Below are 26044 nucleotides of genomic sequence, written 5' to 3'. Positions count from 1 at the left end.
GTGAGCCTAAAATGAGGCTGCCAAAATGCTTCCTCCAAAAGGAAATCTTGTCCCCTGTTTAAAACCCTTCTATGGCTTCTAAACGTTGACCAAAAGAATAAAGTCCAAACCCCTCTGCATGAGATACAAATCTCTTCACGACCGTTTCTTTAAAAAACGATGAATTATTTTTAGCATGCAAACATGTAGAGAATAGCATAGCATAGATGTCACGGGGCCACACTCAGATTGGATGAGTATTTGACAAAAGTTGGCACTTAGCCACATTTGCCTAGCACACTTGGTTTTTAAACTGAAAGAAGCTGTTCTGAGTGCATCATCTCTGTACGTACGGCTCGCACTGCTGTCCTCTTTCCAGGGCCGGTCACTCTGCAGGATCTGATTATGTCTCTTCTGCCCACATTTTACATTTTCACTTCATCTGAATGCCCCCTCCTTCCCTGCAAATGATACAGTGAATTGTTCTGTGTCTTTCACTTTAACGTGGGTTTTACTCACAGTTTAAATCTTTCAGCAACATGTGCTTCTCATTGTTTTCCTGGCAGTGGGCACTAATGTGCCCCAATTTTTGCCATTTCAAACAACAGAACAATTAACATTTTGATCGTGTCTCTTTGTGTTTACAACAGAGTTTCTGCACAGAGACTTTCTTACTAGAAATATAATTAAGCCACAGACGAGAGCTATGTATGTAACTGAAAATGTTCTAGTAGCCACATTAAAAAAAAGATACAAACAAATTGATAACATTAATCTTACTAACATATTTTTGTTTAATATACCATTTCAACATATAACCAATATGTTAGTGAAACACCCTATAGTATTTCTTTCATACAAAGTCTTCAAATCCAATATGAATTTCTTGGTTTAGATGAGCCACATTTCAAGCTCTCAGGGGTCACAAGAAGCTGGTGATGACTGTATGGACAATGTGACTGTCAAGTATATATTTAGAGATGGAACTGAAATGGAATAGGATCCCATGGTTCTCTACCCGCCCCTCCCCCCCCCCCCCACCGCCCATGCCCTCTGCTGCTTTTTGTCTATGGAAATATTTAGCCAAAGAATAAGTTTAATCAGAGAAGTGAGAACATGCAGAAACAAAGGAAAGATAATATTAGTTTAGTCATTAAGCATAAATAAGGACCTTCAGTTCCTTCTCAAGGGCTATAGATAATATTCTGGGCCATATTCTGTGAGCTGTCTGGTAGATACTGAAACCCCCACCAGATGGAGAAGTTCACTACATGATGAGCAGACTATCACCATGACATTTGTTGTTATTACTCAGTTGGTAAGTTGTGTCCAGCTCTTTGTGACTCCATGGACTGTAGCCCACCAGAATCCTCTGTCCATGGGATTTTTCAGGCAAGGAAACTGGAGTGGGTTGCCATTTCCTGCTCTAGGGGATCTTTCCAGACCAGGGATTGAACCCAGGTCTCCATTTTTTACCACTGAGCCACCTGGGAAGCCCCAGCCATGACATGAGCTGCCACAATTCCAAGAATTGGCCTCAAGAAATGGAAACAAACTGACCCTGGAAATGAAGATTAATTGTACTTAAAATAATCAAGATGATGCTGGTCAGATCACCAATGACCAATTTCAAGAGCTGACTGTGCTGTTTCTACATGCAGCCCCTCCGTCCATCTATAAAAGCTCTTGTACACTGATAGTCAGTGGAGGGAGTCAGCCTTTGGACTGATGTCTGCCCTCCCTCCAAGCGGCCAGCATCTGAACACCTGAAATAAAGCAAACTTTCCTTTCCACCAACCTTGCCTCTTTCATTGCTTTTTGAGAGGTGAGCAGCCAGACCCCACTTCCGGTTACAGAACCATAGCATCACAGGTTATGACACCATCTGCAATGGTGCTTGATATAAATGTGCTCTTCAAAGTGCGTGCAAGTTCTTTCCTGGTGCCCTTCCTGACGCTCAGAGGGATCTGCCTGCCATCCTTGCCTTGTCCTCTGGGTATAGAAAGCTGCGTTGTTGTACTCTCCTTTTGCTGTTTGCTTTTCTGGTAAGTTTGAGTACCTTTTCATGTTTACTGCCCATGTAGGTTACTCTTCCTATGACTCGCTCATTCTAATCCTTTGTTCATCTTTCTGTGTCACATTTTTCCTGTTGATGTGTAGTTCTTTATGTATTTTCGCTGCAGAGCTCTGACGGACTCACATCCTGCAAATGTCACTTTCTAGTCCATGGCTTGTCTTTGCATCTTGTTGGTGTCGTTCTCATACAGAACATTCTAGTTTCAATGTAATATTTATTAATATTTTTCTTTATGAGTTTGTGCATTTTCTATGTGTGTTAAGAAATTCTTCCTTGCTTGGAAGTCATAAAGACACTTGCCTATTATTTTTTTCTTTAAGAGTTTTAAAGTCTTCGTTTTCACTTTAGTTCTTTATTCTAGTTGGAATTTCCTCTGTGTTAAGTGTGATGTATAAATTTTACCCCCTTACACCCATTAGGATGGCTGCTATAAAAACATACCAGAAAATAACAAGTGTTGGTGAAATTCAAACCCTTATGCACAGTTGGTGGGAATGTATTTAAAATGGTGCAGCCACTGTGGAAAATAGGATGGCAGATCCTCAAGAAATTAAAAACAGAATTACATGATCTAGCAATTCTGCTTCAGGGGACATACCCAAAAGAATGGAAAGCAGGGAAAGAGGTCATTTTTATGTTCATAAAAATAAGTGAATAAGAACCTTATTCACAATAAGTAAAACATGGATGCAACCCAGGTGTCCACTGATGGATGAACAGAGAAACAAAATACGGCACACACCTACAATGGAATATTGTTGTTGTTTAGTCGCTCAGTCATGTCCAACACTTTTGGGACTCCATAGATCATAGCCTGACAGGCTTCTCTGTCCATAGGATGTCCCAAGCCAGAATACTGGAGTGGGTTGCTAATTCCTTCTCCAGAAGATCTTCCTGAGCCAGGGATCCAACCCATGTCGCCTTCATTGGCAGGCAGATTCTTTCCCACTGTACCACCTGGGAAATTGTATGATGGAATATTATTCAGTCTTAAGAAAGGAAATTCTGATGTGTGCTCAACATGAAGGAAGCTTAAGGACATTATACTGAATGAAATAAACCAGTCACAAGAAGGCACCCTTATGTGAGGTTCTTAGACTAGTCAAAATCATAGAGGCAGAAAGTAGAAGGATGGGTGTCAGGGCTGGGGGGAGTGGAGGGCAGAGAGTTATTGTGCGATGGGAACAGGTTTCAGTTTTACAAGATGAGATGAGTTGTGGAAATAGTTTATTTAAAAATGAAAAATATTTTTATCTTTAAATAAAAAGACAATTGGCACACTATTATGAATGTATGTGATACTAATGAACTGTACATTTAAAACATGGTTAAGACGGCAAATCTTATGTACATTTAGCCAGCTAAAAAAATAGAAAAAATGTACTAAGGAAAATGGTGTCAAATGTACCCTGAATGCGTAAGTGAATAAATGAGAGAATGAATGAATGAATGGTAGGGGAGAAATAAGGCAGTGAGGGAAGGATAGAAGATGCCAGGTATTAAGAGATGGCAGTGGAAGGACAGCCAGAAGCTTCGACCTCAGTCTTTGCAAGGCCAGGAGCAAGGCCACATCCTGAGCTGGGGGAGGGTGAGGCTCGAGGAGCGGGTGTGGGGCTGCTCCCTTCAGAAACTGACAAAGGGTCATTACAGATGCTGCTATCCGCTGAGAGATAATTGAAGCAAAATAAATACTTTATGATTGAAGCATAACACACTTAATTTTGTGTTTTGCCATGTGGATTACCAACTGGTCCAGCATCATTCACTGAAAAGTCTGTTACCACCTCATTGGTTTCTGAAACATCTGTCTGTACCCAGATCTCATGCCTGGGTTTTTTTCTGGGGCCTCTATGGCAACCCACTCCAGTATTCCTACCTGGAAAATTCCATGGACAGAGGAGCCTGGCGGGCTACAGTCCATGGGGTCGCAAAAAGAGTGGCCACGACTGAGCAACTGAGCAACATTCTGCTCCAAGTTTCCAGCCCTGAGCCTGGAACACAGACCTAATGATGATCTTGATAATAAATCTTGATGTTTGCTATGGTAAGATCTTCTCTTTATTATGCAGAACTGTTGGCCATTTTGAACCTTTAAATTCCTTCCAAGCTTAATGACCAGCTTGTCAACTTCTTGGAAATGACCTGTTGGGATTTTGATTGAAATGGCATTGACTTCTGGGATTAATCTGGACAGAACTTGTACTTTTGAAAATAGAATCTTCTCATCCATAAATGTGTAGTTCTCTACTGTCAATAGATGTTTAAATTTCGTCTTTCACTGATGGCTTAAAAACTTGAAGATTTTTCACATGTAATTTTTGATTACTGTAAATGGCATCTTTAAAAAATATTTTCAAACTGGCTTTCTGGGTGTATCACTATACTGTTGATTTTTTTTTTAACCTTAAAAAAAATGTATTATTTATTTGGCTGTGTTGAGTCTCAGTCGCTAAACAGCGTTTTCGTTGAGTCATGCAGGATCTTTCATTGTGGCACATGGGTTCAGTTGCTCTGCAGCTTGTGGGATCATAGTTCCCTGACCAGTAATCGAACCCTTGTCCCTTGTATTGCAAGGCAGATTCTTTACCAGTGGATCACCAGGAAAGTCCCTATACTGTTAATTGTTGAAATTGCTTTTATCTCAAAACTCTCACTGGTTTTAATGCTCTTCTCCAGCGTCTGGATCTTCTTTGGAGACAACCTTGGCATCAATCACCCACACTTTGTAGCCTCCCCCCTTGCTCCCACAGTCTGTAGCCCCTCTTCCTCTCGGGCGCCCCTCCAGCCCTCATCCTTGCCACACACGTCCTGCACTGGTTTCATGTGAGGACCGTTTCATTTGCACCAGTTCTCTTATGCTTCTGGGCCTTGCTGGGGTCATTTCTCTGCCTGGAGTGTTCTTGCTCCTCCAGGCCCCGCCTGTCCTGTGCTAATGTCACCTCCCACGTGAAAGTTCCCCAACTCAGCCGCAGGAGGAATAGTGTTTTCGCTGCTCAGAGCTTCAGGGACAAAGGATCTACCAAAGGGGCTGTACACAATGTGCTGAGCTTCAGGCTTTTTCACCCTTGTTGGAGTGAGGGCGCCCGAGGTCAGTGACTATATCAGATCCAGCCCTGTGCTCCCAAAGACTAGTCCCCCAGAGTCTGACACACAGGAAGTGTCAGGATACGCAGCTTGATCAAGCTGTATCCGAACTTCACTTGGTAGAGCTGGGAGGGTGGTCACCCCAGATCTAGAGTTGAATTCTCAACACTGTGGGTTCCCAGGATTGATTTCATCATATTAACCAAGCTCACAAAGTTTGTTTCTTTGACTAGGGTGAAATAAGAGATTGTGAAATATGTATTGATCTCTGCCCCTGGTTTCTGACACAGAGCTCCTAAAACCCCTGGAATTCCTTGGGCAAAGAAGTGGTTTTTTTTTTTCCTAATGAGGTGGCTCTGGGGTGGGGGTGGGGGTTCCTGGAGTGCTGCAGGAGAGGGAGCTGGACACTGAAAACACAAAGCCATGATTAGAAGCTTGAAACTATCAGCTCCAGGCTCCCCCTCTTTGCAGAGTGAAGAGGGGCTAGAGGTGTGTTGTTTTTTTAATTGAAGTATAACTGATTTACAATGTTGTGTTTATTTCTCCTGTACAGCAAAATTATTCAGTTATACATACATACATTCTTTTTTGTATCCTTTTCCATTATGGTTTATCACGGGATATTGACTATAGCTCCCTGTGCTCTACAGCAGACCTTGTTGCTTATCCATTCTCTGTGTAATAGTTTGCATCTGCTAATCCCAGCCTCCCACTCCATGCCTCTCCCAATCCCCTCCCCCTTGGCAACCACAAGTCTCTTCTCTATGTCTGTGAGTCTGTTTCATAGGCAGGTTCATTTGTATCATATTTTAGATTCCACATGAAAGTGATATGGTATTTGTCTTTCTCTTACTTCACTTAGTATGATAATCTCTAGGTCCATCCATGTTGATGCAAATGACTCTACTTCGTTCTTTTTTATGGCTGAGTGGTATTCTATTGTATATATGTACCACATCTTCTTCACCCGTTCATCTGTCAATGGACAATCAGGTTGTTGGAAGTGGAGTTAATAATCAATCATGCCTACATGATGAGGCTGCCGTAAAATCACTGAAGATTCACAGCGCTTCTGGGTTGCTCAGCACGTGGCGGTGCCGGGAGGGGACTGCACCCAGTGGGGACGTGGGAGCTGCGTGCCCTTTCCCCGGATCCCACCCTGCACATCTTTGCACCTGGATGGTCTCCGCTGTACTTGATCATATTTCATGATAAACTGCTAAATGTAAGAAAGGGTTACACTGGGTCTTGTGAGCCATTCTGACAGATTATCAGACTCAAGTTGTGGGGACCTCAATTTACAGAGCAATCAGATGGAGATTTTGGGAATCTGGGGCCCTACAACCTCTGATTGGCGTCTGAAGTAGGGGTTAGCCTTATGGGACTGAGCCAGGAAACTGGCGTCTGCACTAACTCCAGATACTACCAGAATGGAACAGAGTTGTAGGACCTGCAACCAGTGTCAGAGCTCGGGCTGATGTAGGGGGGAAGAACGCTGATGCCTGGGGCCAGTCTTCTGAGTGCGGCAGTTGTTAGAGAGCAAAAGAAAACACACGTTGTTAACTTAGGCTGTGATTCTGCTCTTACCTGGGAAACAAGACAAGCTGTGGGCCCAGTGCACGGCCTCCCTGGGAGCTTAACCCCGGCAGAGACCCCAAAATAGGTTAGCAAGTTGTTGGTGAGCAGAGCGCCCCTCTTCGTATATTTTCAAAAGTCAGTTATCTTCTTTCCCCTAAAGAGTATTTGAAAAGGGAAATTTATACCACTTCTTTTTAAACCAGGGTCACTGGAGATAAATACAAAGTAACTGAAAATAAAATGCATTAATTTTCGATGGAAAATTCTGCCTGGTAATGGCATTGGGCCCCAGGCCTTCCCTACCACTACTGAATGTAAGATACACTCATGTTGAAGTCCAGCACCACCCGAGGCTTTGCTCGGGACCAGCATCAGTGTTCACATGTGTGGCCTCTAGTAGAAGCTATGCAGAGGCAGGACTCTGTATGTTCCATCAGCACGCCTGACAATATCTAGGAAGCATCCTGGCTGAAGGGCTTGTTTTATTTTTTTAGTGGGTATAAGCAAGCTGTTTAAACTTGGTAAAATCTAGAATTAAAATTAAAAGTGTTTACAAGAGTTTTTAAAGGGTTTTATATGCATAGAGAAACTCTAGAAGCAATTACCCAAACGTCAATAATGTTGACCACTGGACTTGTGTGTGTGTGGACTAAGTTTAGATTTTTAGAGAAGCTGCAAAGATCACAGAGTTCTTATGTACCTTTCACTCAGGTTCAGTTTCCTCTAGTGGTACATTCCTCTAATCCCACATTTTAAAAAATATTCATTATTTATTTATTTGGCTGCCCTGGGTCTTAGTTGTGGCATGTGGGCTAGTTTTCCGACCATGGATGGAACCTGGACTCCGTTTGGGGGGCTTGGATTCCTAGCCACTGGACCACCCTGGAAGCCCCTAATTTCACATTTCTGTGGTGCGTTTGTCAGAACTAAGAAACCAACACCAGGCATCACTATCAGCTAAGCTGTGCTGTGAAGTTGCTCAGTCGTGTCCGACTCTGCGACACCATGGACTGTAGCCTGCCAGACTTCTCCTTCCATGGGATTTTCCAGGCAAAAATACTGGAGTGGGTTGCCATATCCTTCTCCAGGGGATCTTCCCAACCCAGAGATCAAACCTGGGTCTCCTGCATTGCAGGCAGACTCTTTACTGATTGAGCCACCAGGGAATCCCTATTTTATCAACTAAACTCCAGACTTGATTTGGATTTCACCAAATTTTCCATTAATGTCCACTCTTTTTGTTCAAGGATCCAATCCAGGGTCCCACATTTCACTGAGATGTCATATCTCCTTTGTCTCCTCTGGCCTGTGACCGTTTCTATGTTCGTCTTTATGATCTTGACTGTGTTTTTCTGTTGTTAGTGCTTTTGTTATCTTGACTAATTCAAGTCACAAGGGTTTTTACCCATGTTTCCTCTTCAGAATTTGATAGTTCAGCTCTTACATTGGGTCTTTGACCCATTTTGGGTTACTGTTTGTACACAGTGTGAGGTAGAGATCCAACTTCATCTCTTCGCATTAGACTGTCCAGTTGTCTCAGCATCATTTGTTGAAAATACCAGTTCGTTCCCCACTGAATGGTCTTGGCAACATTACTGAAAATCAACTGATCATAAATTTGACAGTTTATGACTGGATCATCAATTCCGGATTATATGTGAATCAGTATTTCTCGCAGTACCACACGGTCTTAACTGTCTGCGTGTTAAGTTGCTCAGTCATGTCTGACTCTGGGACTGTAGCCTGCCCCCAAGGACTGTAGCCCACTAGGCTCCTCTGTCCATGGAATTCTCCAGGCAAGAATACTGGAGTGGGTTGCCATTCCCTTCTCCAGGGGATTTCCCTGACCAAGGGATCCATCCCAGATCTCCTGCATTGCAGGCAGATGCTTTACCATCTGAGCTACTACACCATCTTTACTTACCCTATCTTCACTTACTGCAGCATTTAAGTAAGTTTCAAAACTGCAAAGTGCGAGTCCTCCAACTTTTTCAAGACTGACTTGGTTATTTTGGGTCCCCTGAATTTTGTTATGAATTTTAGAATTAGCCTGTCAACTTCTACAAAGAAACCAACTGGGTTTTGATGGGCACTGTATTCATCACTGTGCTTTTTGATAACGCTTCAAAACAAATATGCCACTTTATATTTACATCATGAAATTCCACTGGAATAACAATATGGTCCCTAAGATTGTTAGGGACCAACTTCTCATGTTAAACAACTAGAAAACTTAAAAGGGCACAATGATTTTGGACATTACATCTGAACACAGGGACTTAGCTTGTTTGGAAACTTTATTTCTAACAGATATTGCAGCTTATAAGTCATAAAAATCACCAAAATCATTGGTGGATGTGTTATGGTGTCCTGGGACGTAGAGCAGCTTCGATTTCTGAGTTACTCTCATCAGACTCACTCCAGAAGGCTGGAAGAGAAAACCAAAGAGCAGCTCAGCATCTCTACAGTCTGATTAGCTCGACTTCACCAACCCAGCCCACAAAGGGCTTCCTGGGGACCCCATGTGGTGCACGTGAGCAGACGTGCCTAGAACACAGGCCAGGATCCCTGGCAAACTCACACCTGCAAGTTAAAACGGTGTGGTCCCTGGCCACGGAAGAAGCCTCCGGGTCCTTCCCAGGGAGAAGCCTCCTGTTCTCTGTAGAGGCCACGGGTCCTTCCAGGGAGACTTTCGGGCCGTGAGCACAGGCAGGCTCTCCACCCCCTCATATCTCCCTTAAAGGTGCAGATGACACCACACATCACAAACCACCCTTTTTGTTAAAACACAAAATGACAGTCTGGTCTCCAACTGTTTCTCTTACCTTTAGACTTTAAATTGGTAGTTAGCTTCCCTTCATTTTCATGCCTGTAAAATAAAGAAATAGAACCTAAATTTTGAAAAAAAGACTAATAGTTTTACATGGGTAAGTGAGAAAAGAGGCACTTGTTACTCACTGAGAGGCCAAGAAGTTTATGTTTACTCCCCAAGTTTTAAAAGCAGAAAGCAAATGTCAGGGTCCCCTTGGCCCAGAGGCACCTACTGATTGATGCTCTCTGGTGGAAGGGTCCCAGGAGCCTTGGTCTCCCGCTCTCTGGGAAGGCAGGAGGCAGGCCCAGGGGCACACAAGCAGGCACAACTCATCACTGCCAGCCCAGCTGGAAGTAGATGACCCAGGAGCAGCGAGAAGTAAGCCAAGAGGTTACAAAACTTACCTCCATCAAGCCCGTGATACCAACACTCAACCGTTTAACAAGGAGTTCACAATAAACTCTGTGTGCTTAATTAAGGACACTGACTCTGGGTGGAGAAAACTCAAGTGTCCTGTCACCTGTGTTCAGGTTTCCGTGTGTCACATACACGAAAATGTGAGGGTCCAAGGATGCATCTGATGCTGGCTGACATGCTTACTGAAGCCGTTGGCCCGAGCAGGTGGCTCTGTAAGAGGTGGTGCCCACCTCCATCACCTTCTCCATCCCAATTGTCATGCATGTGAGAGTCATCTCTGGGAGCACCATCCAAGCTTTTAATTACACTTAAATTCTTTAAGGTTTGTAGTAAATGGTCAGTTCAGTTCAGTCGCTCAGTCGTGTCAAACTCTTTGCGACCCCCAAAATCACAGCATGCCAGGCCTCCCTGTCCATCACCAACTCCCGGAGTTCACTCAGACTCATGTTCACCGAGTCAGTGATCCCATCCAGCCATCTCATCCTCTGTCTTCCCCTTTTTCTCCTGCCCCCAATCCCTCCCAGCATCAGAGTCTTTTCCAATGAGTCAACTCTTTGCGTGAGGTGGCCAAAGTACTGGAGTTTCAGCTTTAGCATCATTCCTTCCAAAGAAATCCCAGGGCTGATCTCCTTCAGAATGGACTGGTTGGATCTCCTTGCAGTCCAAGGGACCCTCAAGAGTCTTTTCCAACACCACAGTTCAAAAGCATCGATTCTTCGGCACTCAGCCTTCTTCACAGTCCAACTCTCACATCCATACATGACCACTGGAAAAACCATAGCCTTGACTAGACGAACCTTTGTTGGCAAAGTAATGTCTCTGCTTTTGAATATGCTATCTAGGTTGGGCATAACTTTTCTTCCAAGGAGTAAGCGTCTTTTAATTTCATGGCTGCAGTCACCATCTGCAGTGATTTTGGAGCCCCAAAAAATAAAGTCTCACACTGTTTCCACTGTTTCCCCATCTATTTCCCATGAAGTGATGGGACCAGATGCCATGATCTTCGTTTTCTGAATGTTGTTTTAAGCCAACTTTTTCACTCTCCTCTTTCACCTTCATCAAGAGGCTTTTTAATTCCTCTTCACTTTCTGCCATAAGGGTGGTGTCATCTGCATATCTGAGGTTATTGATATTTCTCCCGGCAATCTTGATTCCAGCTTGTGCTTCTTCCAGCCCAGCGTTTCACATGATGTACTCTGCATAGAAGTTAAATAAGCAGGGTGACAATATACAGCCCTGATGTACTCCTTTTCCTATTTGGAACCAGTCTGTTGTTCCATGTCTAGTTCTAACTGTTGCTTCCTGACCTGCATATAGGTTTCTCAAGAGGCAGGTCAGATGGTCTGGTATTCCCATCTCTTTCAGAATTTTCCACAGTTTATTGTGATCCACACAGTCAAAGGCTTTGGCATAGTCAATAAAGCAGAAATAGATGTTTTTCTGGAACTCTCTTGCTTTTTTGGTGCTCCAGCGGATGTTGGTAATTTGATCTCTGGTTCCTCTGCCTTTTCTAAAACCAGCTTGAACATCTGGAAGTTCACGGTTCACGTACGGCTGAAGCCTGGCTTGGAGAATTTTGAGCATTACTTTACTAGCGTGTGAGATGAATGCAATTGTGCAGTAGTTTGAACATTCTTTGGCATTGCCTTTCTTTGGGATTGGGAGGAAAACTGACCTTTTCCAGTCCTGTGGCCACTGCTGAGTTTTCCAAATTTGCTGGCATATTGAATGCAGCACTTTCACAGCATCATCTTTTAGGATTTGAAATAGCTCAACTGGAATTCTATCACCTCCACTAGCTTTGTTCATAGTGATGCTTTCTAAGGCCCACTTGACTTCACATTCCAGGATGTCTGGCTCTAGGTGAATGATCACACCATCATGATTATCTGCGTTGTGTAGATCTTTTTTGTACAGTTCTTCTGTGTATTCTTGCCACCTCTTCTTAATATCTTCTGCTTCTGTTAGGTCCATACCATTTCTGTCCTTTATCGAGCCCATCTTTGCATGAAATATTCCCTTGGTATCTCTGATTTTCTTGAAGAGATCCCTAGTCTTTCCCATTCTGTTGTTTTCCTCTATTTCATTGCATTGATCGCTGAAGAAGGCTTTCTTATCTCTTCTTGCTATTCTTTGGAACTCTGCATTCAGATGTTTATATCTTTCCTTTTCTCCTTTGCTTTTTGCTTCTCTTCTTTTCACAGCTATTTGTAAAGCCTCCCCAGACAGCCATTTTGCTTTTTTGCATTTCTTTTCCATGGGGATGGTCTTGATCCTTGTCTCCTGTACAATGTCACGAACCTCAGTCCATAGTTCATCAGGCACTCTGTCTAGTAAACGGTCAAGGGGATATTAAAAAAGAAATAGTTGCTTGTGTATGGCTTGACATTCCGATGTTTTTCTCATGTTTCTGTTGAAGTTTTCACTCGAGTTTACATTTGGAGATTATTCCATGAAGGCAGATTCTGGCCTTTAGCTGGGAAGAGGGCTGAGAAAAGGCGAGGACCATTGTGCAGCAGTGACTCCAGAAACCCTGGGGACTCACCTCTGTTCCTTTGGGCTAACCTAGGACTTGAAAATCTGCCTTCTGCCACAGCTGCCATAATTTACATTTTTTTTTTCCAGAAAAGAAGCTCCATGAAGGCATAATTTTCTAGGCTCAACATCTGTGAATGTTCCCTTTAAACTTGGTACCTGTTTCTTTGTTTTGAGATATAGCCGATGTATAGTATTATATGTTACATGTATACAACACAGTGATTCACAATTTTGAAAAGTTATATTCATTTATAGTTATTATAAAATGTTGGCTATATTCCCTGTGTTGTACAATAAAACCCGTACCTCTTAATCTCCTCCCCTAGCACACCCTACTGGTAATCACTAGTTTGTTCATTGTATCTTGAAAATTTTTTATTGGAGTATAGTTGATTTAGAATGTTGTACCAGTTTCTGTTGTATAGCAAAGTGAATCAGTTATACACATACCTCTACTCTTTTTATTTATTTAAAAATATTTATTTTTTGGCTGTGCTGGGTCTTACTGGCAGCACGTGAGATCTCCAATCTTCGCTGTGGTATGCGAGTTCTTAGTTGCGGCACGTGGACTCTTAGTTGAGGTAGGTGGGATCTAGTTCCCTGGCCAGGGATTAAACCTGGGCCCCTGGCACTGGAAGCACAAAGTCTCACCTACTGGACCACCAGGGAAGTTCCTAACCACCCTCTTCTAGATTCTTTTCCCACGTAGGTCGTTAGCAGATTATCGAGTAGAGCTCCCTGTGCTACACAGGACGTCCTTGATAGGGTTCTCTGTGTCTATGAGCCTGTTTTTTTATTACAAGCACTGGTTTATTGTATTTTCTTTTAGATTCTACATTAAGGGATATCATACAATATTTGTCTTTCTTTCTTTGACTTACTTCTCTTAGTGTAAAATCCTTCAAGTCCACCCGTGGTGATGTAAATGACAAAATTTCATCCTTTTGTGGCTGAGCAGGTTTCGCTGTACACACGGACCACATCTTCTTTACCCACTCATCTGCTGGCGGGCCCCCAGGTTGCTTCCGTATCTTGGCAACATCAGGGTGCATGTATCATTTCAAATAGTATTTTCATTTCTTTCAGATATATACCCAAGAGTGGAATTGCTGAGTTATATGATAGCTCTTTATATTATATATGATAGTTATCATACGGTTATATGATAGTGTTCTTGCCTGGAGAATCCCATGGACGGAGGAGCCTGGTAGGCTGCAGTCCATGGGGTCGCTGAGGGTCGGACATAACTGAGTGACTTCACTTTCACTTTTTACTTTCATGCATTGGAGAAGGAAATGGCAACCCACTCTAGTGTTCTTGCCTGGAGAATCCCAGGGACGGGGGAGCCTGGTGGGCTGCCATCTATGGGGTCACACAGAGTCGGACACGACTGAAGTGACTTAGCAGCAGCAGCATGATAGCTCTATTTTTAGTTTTTTTGAGAAACCTCCTTCCATACTGTTTTCTACGGTGGCTGCACCAATTTACATTCCCACCAATGTATGAAGTGTTACTTCTTTTCTACAGTCTCACAAATATTTGTTATTTGTGGTCTTTTATAAGGATGGCCATTCTGACCTCATTGTGGTTTTGATCTGCATTTCTCTAATAATTAGCAATTTGAAGCATCTTTCTGTGTTCTTGTTGGTCATCTCCATGTCCCTGAAAAAAAAAAATGTCTATTTGGGTCTTCTGCCCATTTTTTAATAGGGGTTTTTTTTTTTTTTATTTAGTTGTATGAGCTCTTTATTTTCGATATTAACCCCTTATCAGTCATATCATTAGCAAATATTTCCACCTGGTCTGTATGTAGGCTGTCTTTTGGTTTGTCAATGGTTTCCTCTTCTGTGCAAAAGTTTTTAAGTCTAATTAGGTCCCATTAATTTTTTTTTTAGGTTCCATTTATTTTTGCTTTTATTTCCTTTAGAAGACAGATCCAAAAAAAATATTGTTGCGGGTTGTGTCTACTATTTATCTAGCTCCCACTTCACGAGGACACGGGGCTCACTCTGGGGCAGGGGTCAGCAGATATAACAATGCTATAAAGATGCAGAGAGAGACTAATTTGCCAGTTGATATTCAAATAATTAGAGCCACCTGGCTGGCAGGGGGCTGGCAGGAGCGCTACAGGGAGGACTGAGAGAACAGGTGGATGATGGGGTAGGTGGTAGTGTGGCTACAAGATCCCAGGGAAGCAAGGCACCCCCTGGACTCTATCTACTGTGGCAGCTGGAAGGGATTTCCAGGCCAGGGCAAGACAAGGGCACAGAGGCAGGTAAGCACACGCCAGGTCCTTACCACGTGGCCCCTGCTCTGAGCTCCACACGCATGTCCAGAGCTCACTGGCTGGCTCAACTTGGCTGCCTCTGAAGCATCTCATGGCCAGCATGCCAGCCAGCATGTCCACCCACAACCAAACTCATGCTTCTTCACCAAACCTGGGCCCTTTTCCTGTCTTGGCCAACGGCACCCCAAGCCTTGATTCCCTCCCAACCCTTCGCAACTCCTCTGTTCTCCCACACCCAATCAGTCATTAGGTCCTACCAAGCTTACCTCCCTGCACTTCCCAAATCCTCACTAGTCCCCTATCTGCTGGCACCGCTACAACCTGGTCGGCCAAAGTAGCATCTCTACCTGCCTTTTAATAGCCCCCTAACTGGTGACACCACATCCACCTTGTTCCCTCCAGCCCACTTTCCACTTAGCAGTAAGAGTGAGCTTTTGAAACACAACTCTGATTACTCTGCCTCCCTGCTGAAAATGAAAATTCTTCAATGCCTTCCCACTGCTTTTGGCAAAAGAAGCCTGAACAGCACCTCCAAGGTTGATGTCTAGACTTCATTGGGCTTCCTGCTATAGCCTCCCCATCCCCTCCACCCCATCCTCCATCCCCAAGTCTTCATCAAATTTGCTCTTTCACAGCCATTTCTGTTACACACTGACATGTGACTGCCCTTAGGCTGTCAGCTCCATGAGAACATCCACTGTACCTGTTTCGGTGCCTGGTACCCAGTGTCCCGCCCTTAGCAGGTGCTCAGCAATACATGCAGAAGGAACAGGTGAGCCTCAGTAATCACAGGGCCTTGCTTAAAGGCACTTACTTGATCAACATTTGATGTTAGATTATTTAATCTGCATGTTTCTATTTTTATCTGAGTTCAGATCAGGTTGTTCAAGTGTCTACCCAGAAACATATTTCAAAACTAAACATCCGTGTTCACCAAGGAAGGTGGAAGATGCTCCTGGGTGTTTCCGACACCATTCTCACCCCTGCTGCTGCTGCTGCTTAGTCGTGACCGACTCTGTGTGACCCCACGGACTGCAGTCCACCAGGCTCCTCTGTCCATGGGATTTTCCAGGCAAGAGTACTGGAGTGGGGTGCCATTGCCTTCTCCATCTCACCCCTTAGGAGCAAGTATTTTTCCCTTTGGGAAGCCATCCCTGCAAGTCGATGTGACACTGCAATGCAAGGTTGGTTTTCATTACATGTGATTTGCAGGGTCAATATTTCTTTCTCTGGGTCACATCTAACATCTAAAGCTAAGTCAAGGCCAGTGGGGATGGTGTGAGAAATCTCCTGGGTGTAGACAGAGCCATCTTGCGCACCTATTACCGTAAGGTACCGTAAGAGAAAAACCCAAACCAAATACACTTCTGAAAGCATAAGAATACAAGAGTTCAGGTTACAGGCCATGGGCTAGGTCCCTGTGTTCCATCAGATGTAACGCATCTGGACCCCGATGGCCTGAACTTCCCCGATGGTGTGGATGTCACACCTCCGGTTTGTGCGGCAGAGGCAGCAAAGGTGAGCTGTGGAGGGTAAACAGCGCAGGTGTGTGGTCTCTGTCAACTACTCAACTCTGGCTACAGCACGAAGACAGCCACGGGCAGTGTGTGAACTAGTGGATGTGGCTGTGTTCTGATCAAACTTGATGTAGAGACGCTGAAACTTGAATTTCATATAATTTTCAGGTGTCAGGCAGCATTATTCTTCTCTGGATTTTTTCCCAACTGTTAAAAAATGTAAAAGCTCTCTCAGCCTGCAGGCTGCACCCAGAACCAGACAGAGGCCCAGGGCTGGGTCCACTGAGGCCTTCATGAAGCAGGGCCATCACCTCACGCCTAGGCAGTAAACCAGGGAGTCCGCCCTCCCCAGCCCCATGGGTGACTCCTGCAGTCCAAGAGGGCAGGGTTTGTGGGTTCTTCTTTTTCCCCTAGAAGTTCACCATTGGACTGGAGGTCCTATTTCCAAACAGAGCTCTTTCAGGTCAAACACCAGGATAGCTGATTAAACTAAGGTGTGGCCGCGCCCCACCGGTCGCATTCCAACAGGACAGTGTCCCGGCAGGGTGGAACCTCCCCTTCCGCACAGGGAGCACCGTGTGCCCACCTGTCAACATTCCACCACTCAGGCTTCATCGCACGTCTTCCCTCTGTCTGTCCATCAAGCCATCTCAGTTTCCCATGTTATTTATACATTCCCTTGCTGTTGATAAGGGATTAGGACACACGATTGGGACAACTCTCATCAAAATCACTTTTGTTCTCAGCCCTGCTACATGTAAGAAGTTAAGGTTGGCCAGGGTCTTAAACAGCAGGTCTTATTCTAAGCACAGCATCTCGTGAGCACCTAGGATGTGATCCTGCTGACACGGGTAACTAGAGAAAACAGCTGAAATTGACAGTGTCGACTGTTCACGTTAATATGAACAAAAGCTAATAATATTGCTAGAAATAGTCTACATAGTTAACATGAAAGTGAAAGTCGCTCAGTCCTGTCTGACTCTGCGACCCTGTGGACTATACAGTCCATGGAATTCTCCAGGTCAGAATACTGGAGTGGGCAGACTTTCCCTTCTCAGGGGATCTTCCCAACCCAGGGATCGAACCTACGTCTCCCACATTGCAGGCAGATTCTTTACCAGCTGAGTCACCAGAGTCAATATAGGTACAAAATGAGGTGGCAAGGACATCTGTAAGGATTCAGGTTTGTGGGGCCAGCAAATAGAGACGAAGGGAGACCTGAAAAACTCATGGGTTCCTACAGTGTGTTAGTTGCTCAGTCATGTCCGACTCTTTGCGACCCCATGGATTTGTCCACAGGATTCTCCAGGCAAGAGTACTGGAGTGGGTTGCCATTTCCTTCTCCAAGGGATCTTCCCACCCCAGGGATCAAACCTGGGTCTCCCACGATGCAGGCAGATCCTTTACCATCTGAGCCATCGGGGAAGTTCTATGGCTCATTAAGTCACAGCAGCGACGTGCTGTGCTTATGAAGGAGTGTCAGGGCTGTCAGGTGAGCACAGGGTCCTGGGAGGCAGGCCCAGGCTTGGCGGGGTGGGGCGGGGATGGTGCAGACCCCAGGAGCTCCTCAGAGCTGGGGGGGTTCTAATATTAGTAACACACTGACTCTCAACCTCATGGTCAGTATCATATTTTTGAAAGAAAAATGTATGTATAGCCCATTAACAAACATACCCAAGTTACTGTGGCTTTGAGGCCACGTCCATCAAGTGTGGCAGTGAGACTCCGAGGGTCCTGCCAAGAACTTGGCCTCTGGTGCTGGGGACGATGAGGAAGGGCCCCCCGTGGGAAGAGTCCTTGCAGTTCTAGGGTCTGATCAAAAGCCAGCAAAGAATAACTGACTTATGAGAAGACGTGGTCTCTAGACTCTGAATTCTGTAACTTCTAATGATCTTGACCACTGGCTAAAATCAGTTATTAAAATGTCTCACATAGCGTCTTCATCTAGAATTTTCCTCCAGACATATTTCTGGAAAAATATAAGGCAAAAAGACAATTCAGAACCAAAAAAAATTTTGCAATCAGCATGCCAACAAACCACTGTGAATCCTTGATTTTAAATTTTCGAGGTCTACTGAAGGCGGAAAGCTTTAATTAGACAAAGTCTGAGCGCCCCTGATGGTCAACCAGGGGCCCTGCAGCAGATGCCATTTTTAGGGGTCAATTTCTTTACTCCTTCCCTTCAGCCAATCAAGCAAAGACTGTTCTTTCAGGCCATGGTGGGGTGGGGGTGGGGGTAAAGTAGGCGGGCTTATGACAAAAAACATGTGGAATCTTTAGGAAGCTGCTACTTTGGTAGAATTTAAGAAGAATGTAGATTTGCTAAGCCAGAGACACGGGGCTTTTACCCTAGAACCTCAAGGCCATCCAGGAAAACCTCGTGTTTATTATTCTGGACTACGGGTTCCTTGTGATCTTCAGATCATCCCAGGGGAAGTGGCCCCAGGGCCAGGCAAGCAGAGCCAGGACGGCCCCACTGGAGCACGGCTGCTGCCTGGCGCCCTCCACCGGCCGCTTCCGGGGCCGCAAGGCTGGCCCTGAAAGCCACCCACAGCGGGCCCTGCCAGGGTGGGGCGGCCGGGTGACTTCTGCTACCTTTTCCCCAGGCAATTATGTTACAAGCACACTTCCTTTTCTTTCGGTAAAGGTTATCTTGATCCAGGCAGTAAACTGCAGTTAACGTGGTAGGCGGTTAAAATACTCTCTTCGGTTGAATACATGGATCCGGGAGAGTGGAAACGGCTTCCTGGGGAAGGTGGGGAGAGACAATGTTTGCGGAGGAGAGGAAGCTCCGGCATGCACCCCTGAACAAAAGGGGACGAGTGGTCTTTACTCGGAGAACAGCTTCCTATTAGGACTCACTCCTTCGTACATTATGCCTTTCATCCCCACTCAACCACAAAATGATTTTGCTCAAGCAAATACAATGGGAGAAAAGATTTACACTGAAAGAATCTTTAATAATAAACTGTTGCCGATCTGCCTACTTGCCCGTGATTTATAATACAATAAACATCGGATTCTATTACGGCTCAGGCACTGAAGCCGAGGCTCGGGAAAACGGAATATGAAAGCACTGGGACCCCACCACCATCACAATGAAATGAGCAGGGATAAATGTGCTAAGAGTATCTCTTTGCATCTTTTATAGCTGGTGTGTATTAATCTGTAACGCTTATTAAGAAAGTCATTGCTATGCAAAGCAGCGCCCAATCCCTTTCTCTGGCTTTTCAACAGAGCGCACTGTTTAGCCAATAGGACGGACCCTCTGGCCCTCATTCTGCATTCATCACAGGCAACATTTGCACAATGTATCTCTCAAAGGCGGCTGAAAGGAAGGCCTTAATACTCATGTAAACAACTGCAAACCAATTACTTAATGAATCAGGCCCACACATAATGAGGTGCAGACAAAGAGCTATAAATGCATTTTTGCGCCCAAGCCGCTGCTTTAAAGTAAAATCCCTCAGCTGTAGTTTGGGCTTAACTAGCACATCATAATTATTGTCTCTAGGACATCAGAGGAAGCCATTTTTTTTTTTAAAGGTCCAGCAAGGTCTTTTTTTTTTTTTTTTTGAGGTTGCTCATCAGCTCACTGACAAAATAGAGCAAAGAAGAATTTTTAAAAGTGCTACAGCAGCACTGCGCTGTTATGTTTATTCTCGAGTACTGGGTTTCGAGACCACTTGTAAAAGCAATAAAGCACGAGGAATGACTGCAGTAAGTGGGGTCCTTAAATGTAAGCCTCTAAGAAATTTCAGTGAGTCCAGGCACAAAGAGCGAGCCTGGGGAGGCATATGAACACCAAACCCAGCACAAGAACCAACCGTGACCAACCGTGAGCCAAACCCACACACTTCAAGCCCAGAACTTTCATCACTGGATTATTATCAAGTGTGGAGAACCAAGGGTTCTTGAAGGGCTCTTTTTTTTTTTTCCCTCCTTAAAGAGGATGATGTGATTACTTGTAACTTAGGAAATAAATTCCATGCAGAAATGACAGTAATAACAAAAGGCCCCTGCCTCAAACTGAAGGGAAAAGAAGTTTGATTTTATAATGAAATACTGATGCGAGCTGTGAAATGTCAAACGATCAGACTGAGAAAATGTTCTACAGAATCTGACTGCTTTCTGAATGTGTTTAAACATTGCCCAAAGTAGGGAATATATAAGAAAAATTTAAGAAGAATTGTTTTTTTTTAGGACCTCTAAAACAAACACTTCTAACAATCTTTAAAAACTAAAGGGATGTATTATTAAGCCAAATGGTGACATTAATCCCTAAAAACTGCCTGTAGAATTTATTATCTTTTAAAATTTCTTTCAGGAGACCTAGAACTTGAATTTATAGTAAAATCATAAAAATATACTTTAAAACTCTTCTTATCCCATAATTCATTATCTCTCACTTCCTTCAAAAACATAGATAAAAACACAGGTATTAAAAATAAGTTTCTAAAAATTAAGAGTGATTCCCTAAAATTGAACATATCAAGTTTCTAAAATCAAGAACTTAATTTCAGAAGATCAACCTCATTTAAATATATTCCAGGTCCTAAAAATACTGTAGAGTTTTCAAAACATAAATGAAAATGATTTTTTTTTCACTGTAAAAATACTACATTTCTAAACAAGTAAAGTTAATCTTATGGAATGTCAGAAATGTAAAGTTTCTGTTTTAAAATTTCACTAGGGCAAGTAATTTTTCAAATGTAACGTAATCATCTATAGGACATCTTTTAACCCCTTAAAATGTTGCAAAGGCAATTGTATGTCGTTTTAAAAGATATTTAGCTCAAAGCGAAAAAGTAGGTATGTCATCAGACAACTGCTTCTACTCCTACCCATAAACTCTTCCTCAGTGACTCAATGCCACTGCACAATCAGTATTTTATGTTGATTGCAAATCTAGCACACAACTGGCTTATCACTGCTCCAAAAACTACAGTTTTAAACTACAGTTTAAAAAATGTGAAAAGATAAATTCTTACGTTTGAAAATAAGCAAGAAAACATCAGAAAGGGAAATAATAGTCCAGCCCAAATACTTGGTAAAAAAAGAGGAATACAAAAACAAATATCCAACAATTGCTTGTATATATACCCGCTGTCTCCGAAAGAAGAAACAGGCCACTTTATTTCTTTTAAGGCCCTGCGTTCTCTCTCTGCCCTCTCCTGACGCCCTCCATTGTGTGGTTTCTAAGCAGCCCTACTGCGAGCAGCTGTAGACGCTAATTTGTGGTTCACTGAGGTGTCAATGGAGTCTTAAACCAAGGAAACAACAGCTGCAAAACAATACTTGGCTCTGGGGCAAATATTTTCAAAGGTAGACTAAAGTTTCAACTGTCACTTCAGATAAACAAAACCCAAACCATAATGTTCCATCAAGTCACCCAACAAAATCACTTGCAGCAAGAGTTTCACCCTGGGTGGACTGACATTTCTTGTCTTGCTGGCACGATTCAGAAAGGCTCCACGACTTTACCTTGACAAAGGACTCCCTTCGCTGGATGAAAAACTCGCTTCCGAAGCGATTTTGTGAGTTGTCTTTGTCTTGAATGTCCTGCTGCCGGTTTTCAAACCTGAGAGGAGCAAGCACAAACGTGGAGAGTGAGTGTGGCCGCTGCGGTGGATGAAGAAGCCCTAACATGTTAAACAAATGTCAACAGAGAAAGAGCTGTTCACAGAATGCAAGGCGGGGAATGACAGGGAAGGAGTTCCCCTGATAACCTGCTATCACAGGTGGTTTCCTGTGATACTGACACAGAGTAGAAAGCGAAGCCACTCAAACAGCACCATTTGAAATGACCACGAGGCATGTGTGAGCAGAGTCTCCACAGTGGCCCTAAGCTCTGGATGATTCGTGTTGTTGTAACACTTGGGCAGCGACAGATCACTGAGACAGCGAGAGCTGGGAACCAGTCTCGTGCGTTAACTGGTATTCTAGATGACAGTGCCTGCCCACCCACCTTTAAGCCCTTCTGCCAGACCCTGCACTTTTCCTTCTTGCAGAGGAGAATAAACCTCTACTGAGAACACGAGATGGCTGGATGGCATCACTGACTCGATGGACGTGACTCTGGGTGAACTCCGGGAGTTGGTGATGGACAGGGAGGCCTGGTGTGCCATGGGGTCGCAAAGAGTCGGACATGACTGAGCGACTGAACTGAAATGAACTGAGAACCACTGAGGCCACTCCTTAACTATCCTGAAAAGGCTAATGGGGAACCCACACCGTCCAGCCCTTTCCCTGGAGCTGGCCGGGGTGATCCCTGACCTCTGCCTCCTGGGTGCCCTCAGCCTTGGATGCTTCTACTACCAGTTTGAGCCTGGCAGTCACCTAAGATTGTGGCTATAGGGTGCATGAGCACCTCCTCAAAAGGCGTGTGTTGTTTTCCTAACCTGTAACCTGTGTGTCTGCTCGTAACCTCTGAGGCAAAGCAGGTCTCTTAACAAAGTGCCCACGTTCAGCCCCTAGACGGTCTGCACCTGCTTAAATGAACCGGGTCTTTTCAGACAGGAGAACAAAGTGGCTTCTTGTAGAGACGGGTGTACTGACCGACACGTGACACGTCCATGATTCAATCTGTGGTGGCTCTGAGATCGGCGTGCATGCCCAGCACTGCCTGGGACCATGTCTGACATTCCCCCCGAAATGTCTGTTTGATAAAGACATCCTTGGGACAACCGGGAAATTTGAACATGGACTGGGAATTATGTGATGCTAAGAAATCATTCTTACAGGTGAAGTTCCAGTAGGCTGGTTTATATAAAAATTAGAGGGAATTCCCTGACAGTCCAGTGGTTAGGACCCCGTGCTTTCACTACCAAGGGCCCGAGTTTGATCCCTGGTCAGGAAACTAACATCCCATGAGCCATGCAGCTCGTACCCACCCCTAGCCCCCAAAATTATAAAGTCGTTAAAGTACACTTCCTTCTGCTATTAATCCATTACCTTCACAATAGGAGCTGGAGTAACTTATATTAAAAAATAAAATGTAATAAAGTAGAAACCACTGAAAAATAATAAAAATACAATAAAACATGTAAGAAAATTAAGTGAAAGTTGCTCAGTTGTGTCCGACTTTTTGCGACCCCATGAACTATACAGTCCATGGAATTCTCCAGGCCAGGATACTGAAGTGGGTAGCCTTTCCCTTCAAGAAAACTAAGGAAGACTACAATTAAAACAAAAATCCTGGATTGAAGGAACTACATTTAAGCTTAAAAATTGAGCTTTTATTGGGGTTCAGTCTTTTTACTTAAAGGAGCTCAAATCCCCCAACATTCAAACAAGGGAGACAGCCTGGATGACACACCCCACCACTGGTTAACAAACTGGAAGGTGTGAGAAGAGAGGGAGTTTGGGGTGTCTCTGATGGCACTGTCATGACACGCCAGGCAGACTCCAAGGGTCCGTAGGCTGTTGGCAGCACACATCCTGGAAGGAAGCCACTTCCAAACGCCTGCTATTCAGGACGGAGCCCTGGCTTATCCTAAGGTGGTGACAGCCTGTTACAAAGCAAACTCCAGAGAGCACACCCCTCCCTGCACAAGCCCGAGTGGTGGCTTCGGGCTCCCAGTGTCGCTTTGCTCACCTGGCGGCTGTGACGTGGGGGCTGTGGCCTCTTGGAATCCATCTCCGGCCTGGTGCGTGCTGCCCTGGAGGGCGGACTGCTTCAGCCTCTGGTAGGCTTTCGTTTCTACAGGTGAGAAAAAGGCACAGATAACAGGACACCCACAGGCATGAGAATGAAGTTGGACCCTTACCTTACATCACACACAGAAATCAACTCAGAAAGGATTAAAGACTTGAATGTAAGACCTAAAACTATTCAGCTCCGAGAGGGTAGGAGAAGAGCTCCAGAATTTGGCAGTGATTTCTTGGATACAGCACCAAAAGCACAGTCAACAAAATACAGACAAACAGGAAACAACCCACAGACCCTTTGGTCCTTCTCTAAGTGGGGAAGACTGCTGGGAAAAGCACTATAGAGAGGTCCCGTGAAGGACCTGAGTGATGCAGGCTTTCCCGCTGCCTCAGGTCTCAAGGCCTCGTGGGTGAAGTGGAGAAAGGAGACTTAAGAGTTTCAGCAGTGACACAGCAAAACGGCCCCCATGCTCCCCACAGGGCCACAAACTACGGGGGTTGCCATGGGCTGCATTCCTGCTCCTGCTGGTTGTTTAAGAACTGAACCACGAGGCCCTTGTTACTGGTTAAAAATTACCGAAAGGAGAAAAAACATAACTTACCTACTCAGAATCACTCGAGATAAAAAACAAGCATTTAAAATGAGCATCCTATTTTGGAGTAGTAAATGCTATCTAATTTAAAAAAGTACAGATCAGGGATTCTATTTTGAAAATAATAAATTCTAAGGAAACTTTTTAAAAAATAAAAACATTGCTGGGTTGTGAAATCAGTGCACACTGGAACGTGTATTCTGAAAACTTTACTAGAGAAAACAGCAGACGCAGCACATGCAGAAGGGGAAAGTAAGTGTGTGTGTGTGTGTGTGTGTGTGTGTGTGTGTATAGAAGTGACCTGGCCCATTGTCCCAGGGCAACTTGGACAGGAGTGCATCGTAATACTCTGATTGATTCTAACGTTCTTGTCACTTCAGAGTCCCTGTAAGGCAACCTGGGGCACGGGTAAGGTGTTAACGAAGTCAAAGGTGGGGTGTCTGATTTCTGAACAGGTAAAGAATCACTGTAAATGAGATGAACATGCAGTTGTGAAGATCAACCAAAAAGTTTTTCAGCTTTTATGATACAAGTCCAGACTTTAATGACCATGTGCTATTTCTGCATTCATTTAAACTTATTTGGGCATGGCAAAGAGAGCAAAGATGGAAAGAATTTTTTTTAAAGAGAAAGAAAGAAGAAGGAAGAAAGAGAAGAGAGCAGCCTCTGGGTGAACAAAGGCCCCTGGTGGCTGGAGCTGGAAGCTGGGCTCGTCTGTCTACCGTCTGAAGGGAATCGTTTCACTCCAGCGAGCCGGCTCTCAGGTTTCTCAGAAATCAAGAACACATGTTATTTATCTTCCAGAGAGAATTTTTGTGCAAAACTTCATGTTACTTGTTGCGAGGTGATTTCAGACTGGCGGGTGGGGTGGGGATTAAGCATTCTGTCCAAATATGAGACAGAATGGATCTCCTTGCTCGCCTGAGCCTGGGAGGGAGGGCTGGGCAGTGAGCAGCCTCGGTGCAGGGACCATCCTAGCGCCTGGAAATCAGGGGCCATGGTCACACGCCCCACATCTCCCTCGGGTGCTTGCTGCCTGTCCTACGGGGAGGACTCCAGAATCTCTCCCTGAGCTGTGTCCACTGTCCACATACAGTGGTTTGAAGGGAGAAAGCTAACGTTTCCCACCCATTCAGCCTGAGCCTGCCTCCTTCCTAACCCAGCTCCTCCTTGGCATTTGATCCTTAGACCTCCTGGGGTCCTTCTCCGAGCAGAGTCACTGGTGGCCCCTGGACAGTTTTTATCTGGGATGTGGCAGCCTGGACCTGAGTAATACAGGGTTGGCAAAGCTAGCTGAGGGCCTCCGGGGGCACTGCCTGCCCTTACTTCTGGTGAAAGCTTCTGTAAATGGTTTCAGGGCAGAGGGAGATTTAAAGGTGAAAGGATTAGCTGCACTCACTGGAGGAACAGACACTAACTGAGGCAGGACCAGCGCCCCCAAAGCAGCTGGAGGGGCTGGAGCAGCGCTCAGGACGCCAGTCCTTCTCCCCTCACTCTTTAGTCAGAAGAGCT

General features: G+C 44.6%; 1 protein-coding gene across 3 annotated transcripts in view; it reads right to left on the bottom strand.

Moving 5' to 3' along the window:
- Positions 1-8997: 8997 nt before the first annotated feature.
- Positions 8998-26044, bottom strand: part of KIZ (kizuna centrosomal protein) — a 93230-nt gene continuing 76183 nt past the window's right edge. For 2 of the 3 annotated variants that reach the window (XM_070381171.1, XM_070381172.1), the window contains 4 exons: positions 23887-23991; positions 21774-21870; positions 9544-9587; positions 8998-9146 (listed from right to left, as the gene is read on the bottom strand). In XM_070381171.1, coding sequence (XP_070237272.1) covers positions 9079-9146; positions 9544-9587; positions 21774-21870; positions 23887-23991 — 314 coding nt within the window. In that variant the 3' untranslated portion in view covers positions 8998-9078. Of the gene's footprint in view, positions 9147-9543; positions 9588-21773; positions 21871-23886; positions 23992-26044 lie in introns of those variants that run through there. The other variant, XR_011466487.1, reaches the window with a different exon arrangement.

The sequence above is a fragment of the Bos mutus genome, chromosome 13 (genome assembly GCF_027580195.1).
Source record: "Bos mutus isolate GX-2022 chromosome 13, NWIPB_WYAK_1.1, whole genome shotgun sequence".
NCBI classification, from domain to species: Eukaryota; Metazoa; Chordata; class Mammalia; order Artiodactyla; family Bovidae; genus Bos; species Bos mutus.
The sequence above is the reverse complement of the archived record's forward strand: the minus strand, read 5'-3'. Positions and strand labels throughout refer to the sequence as shown.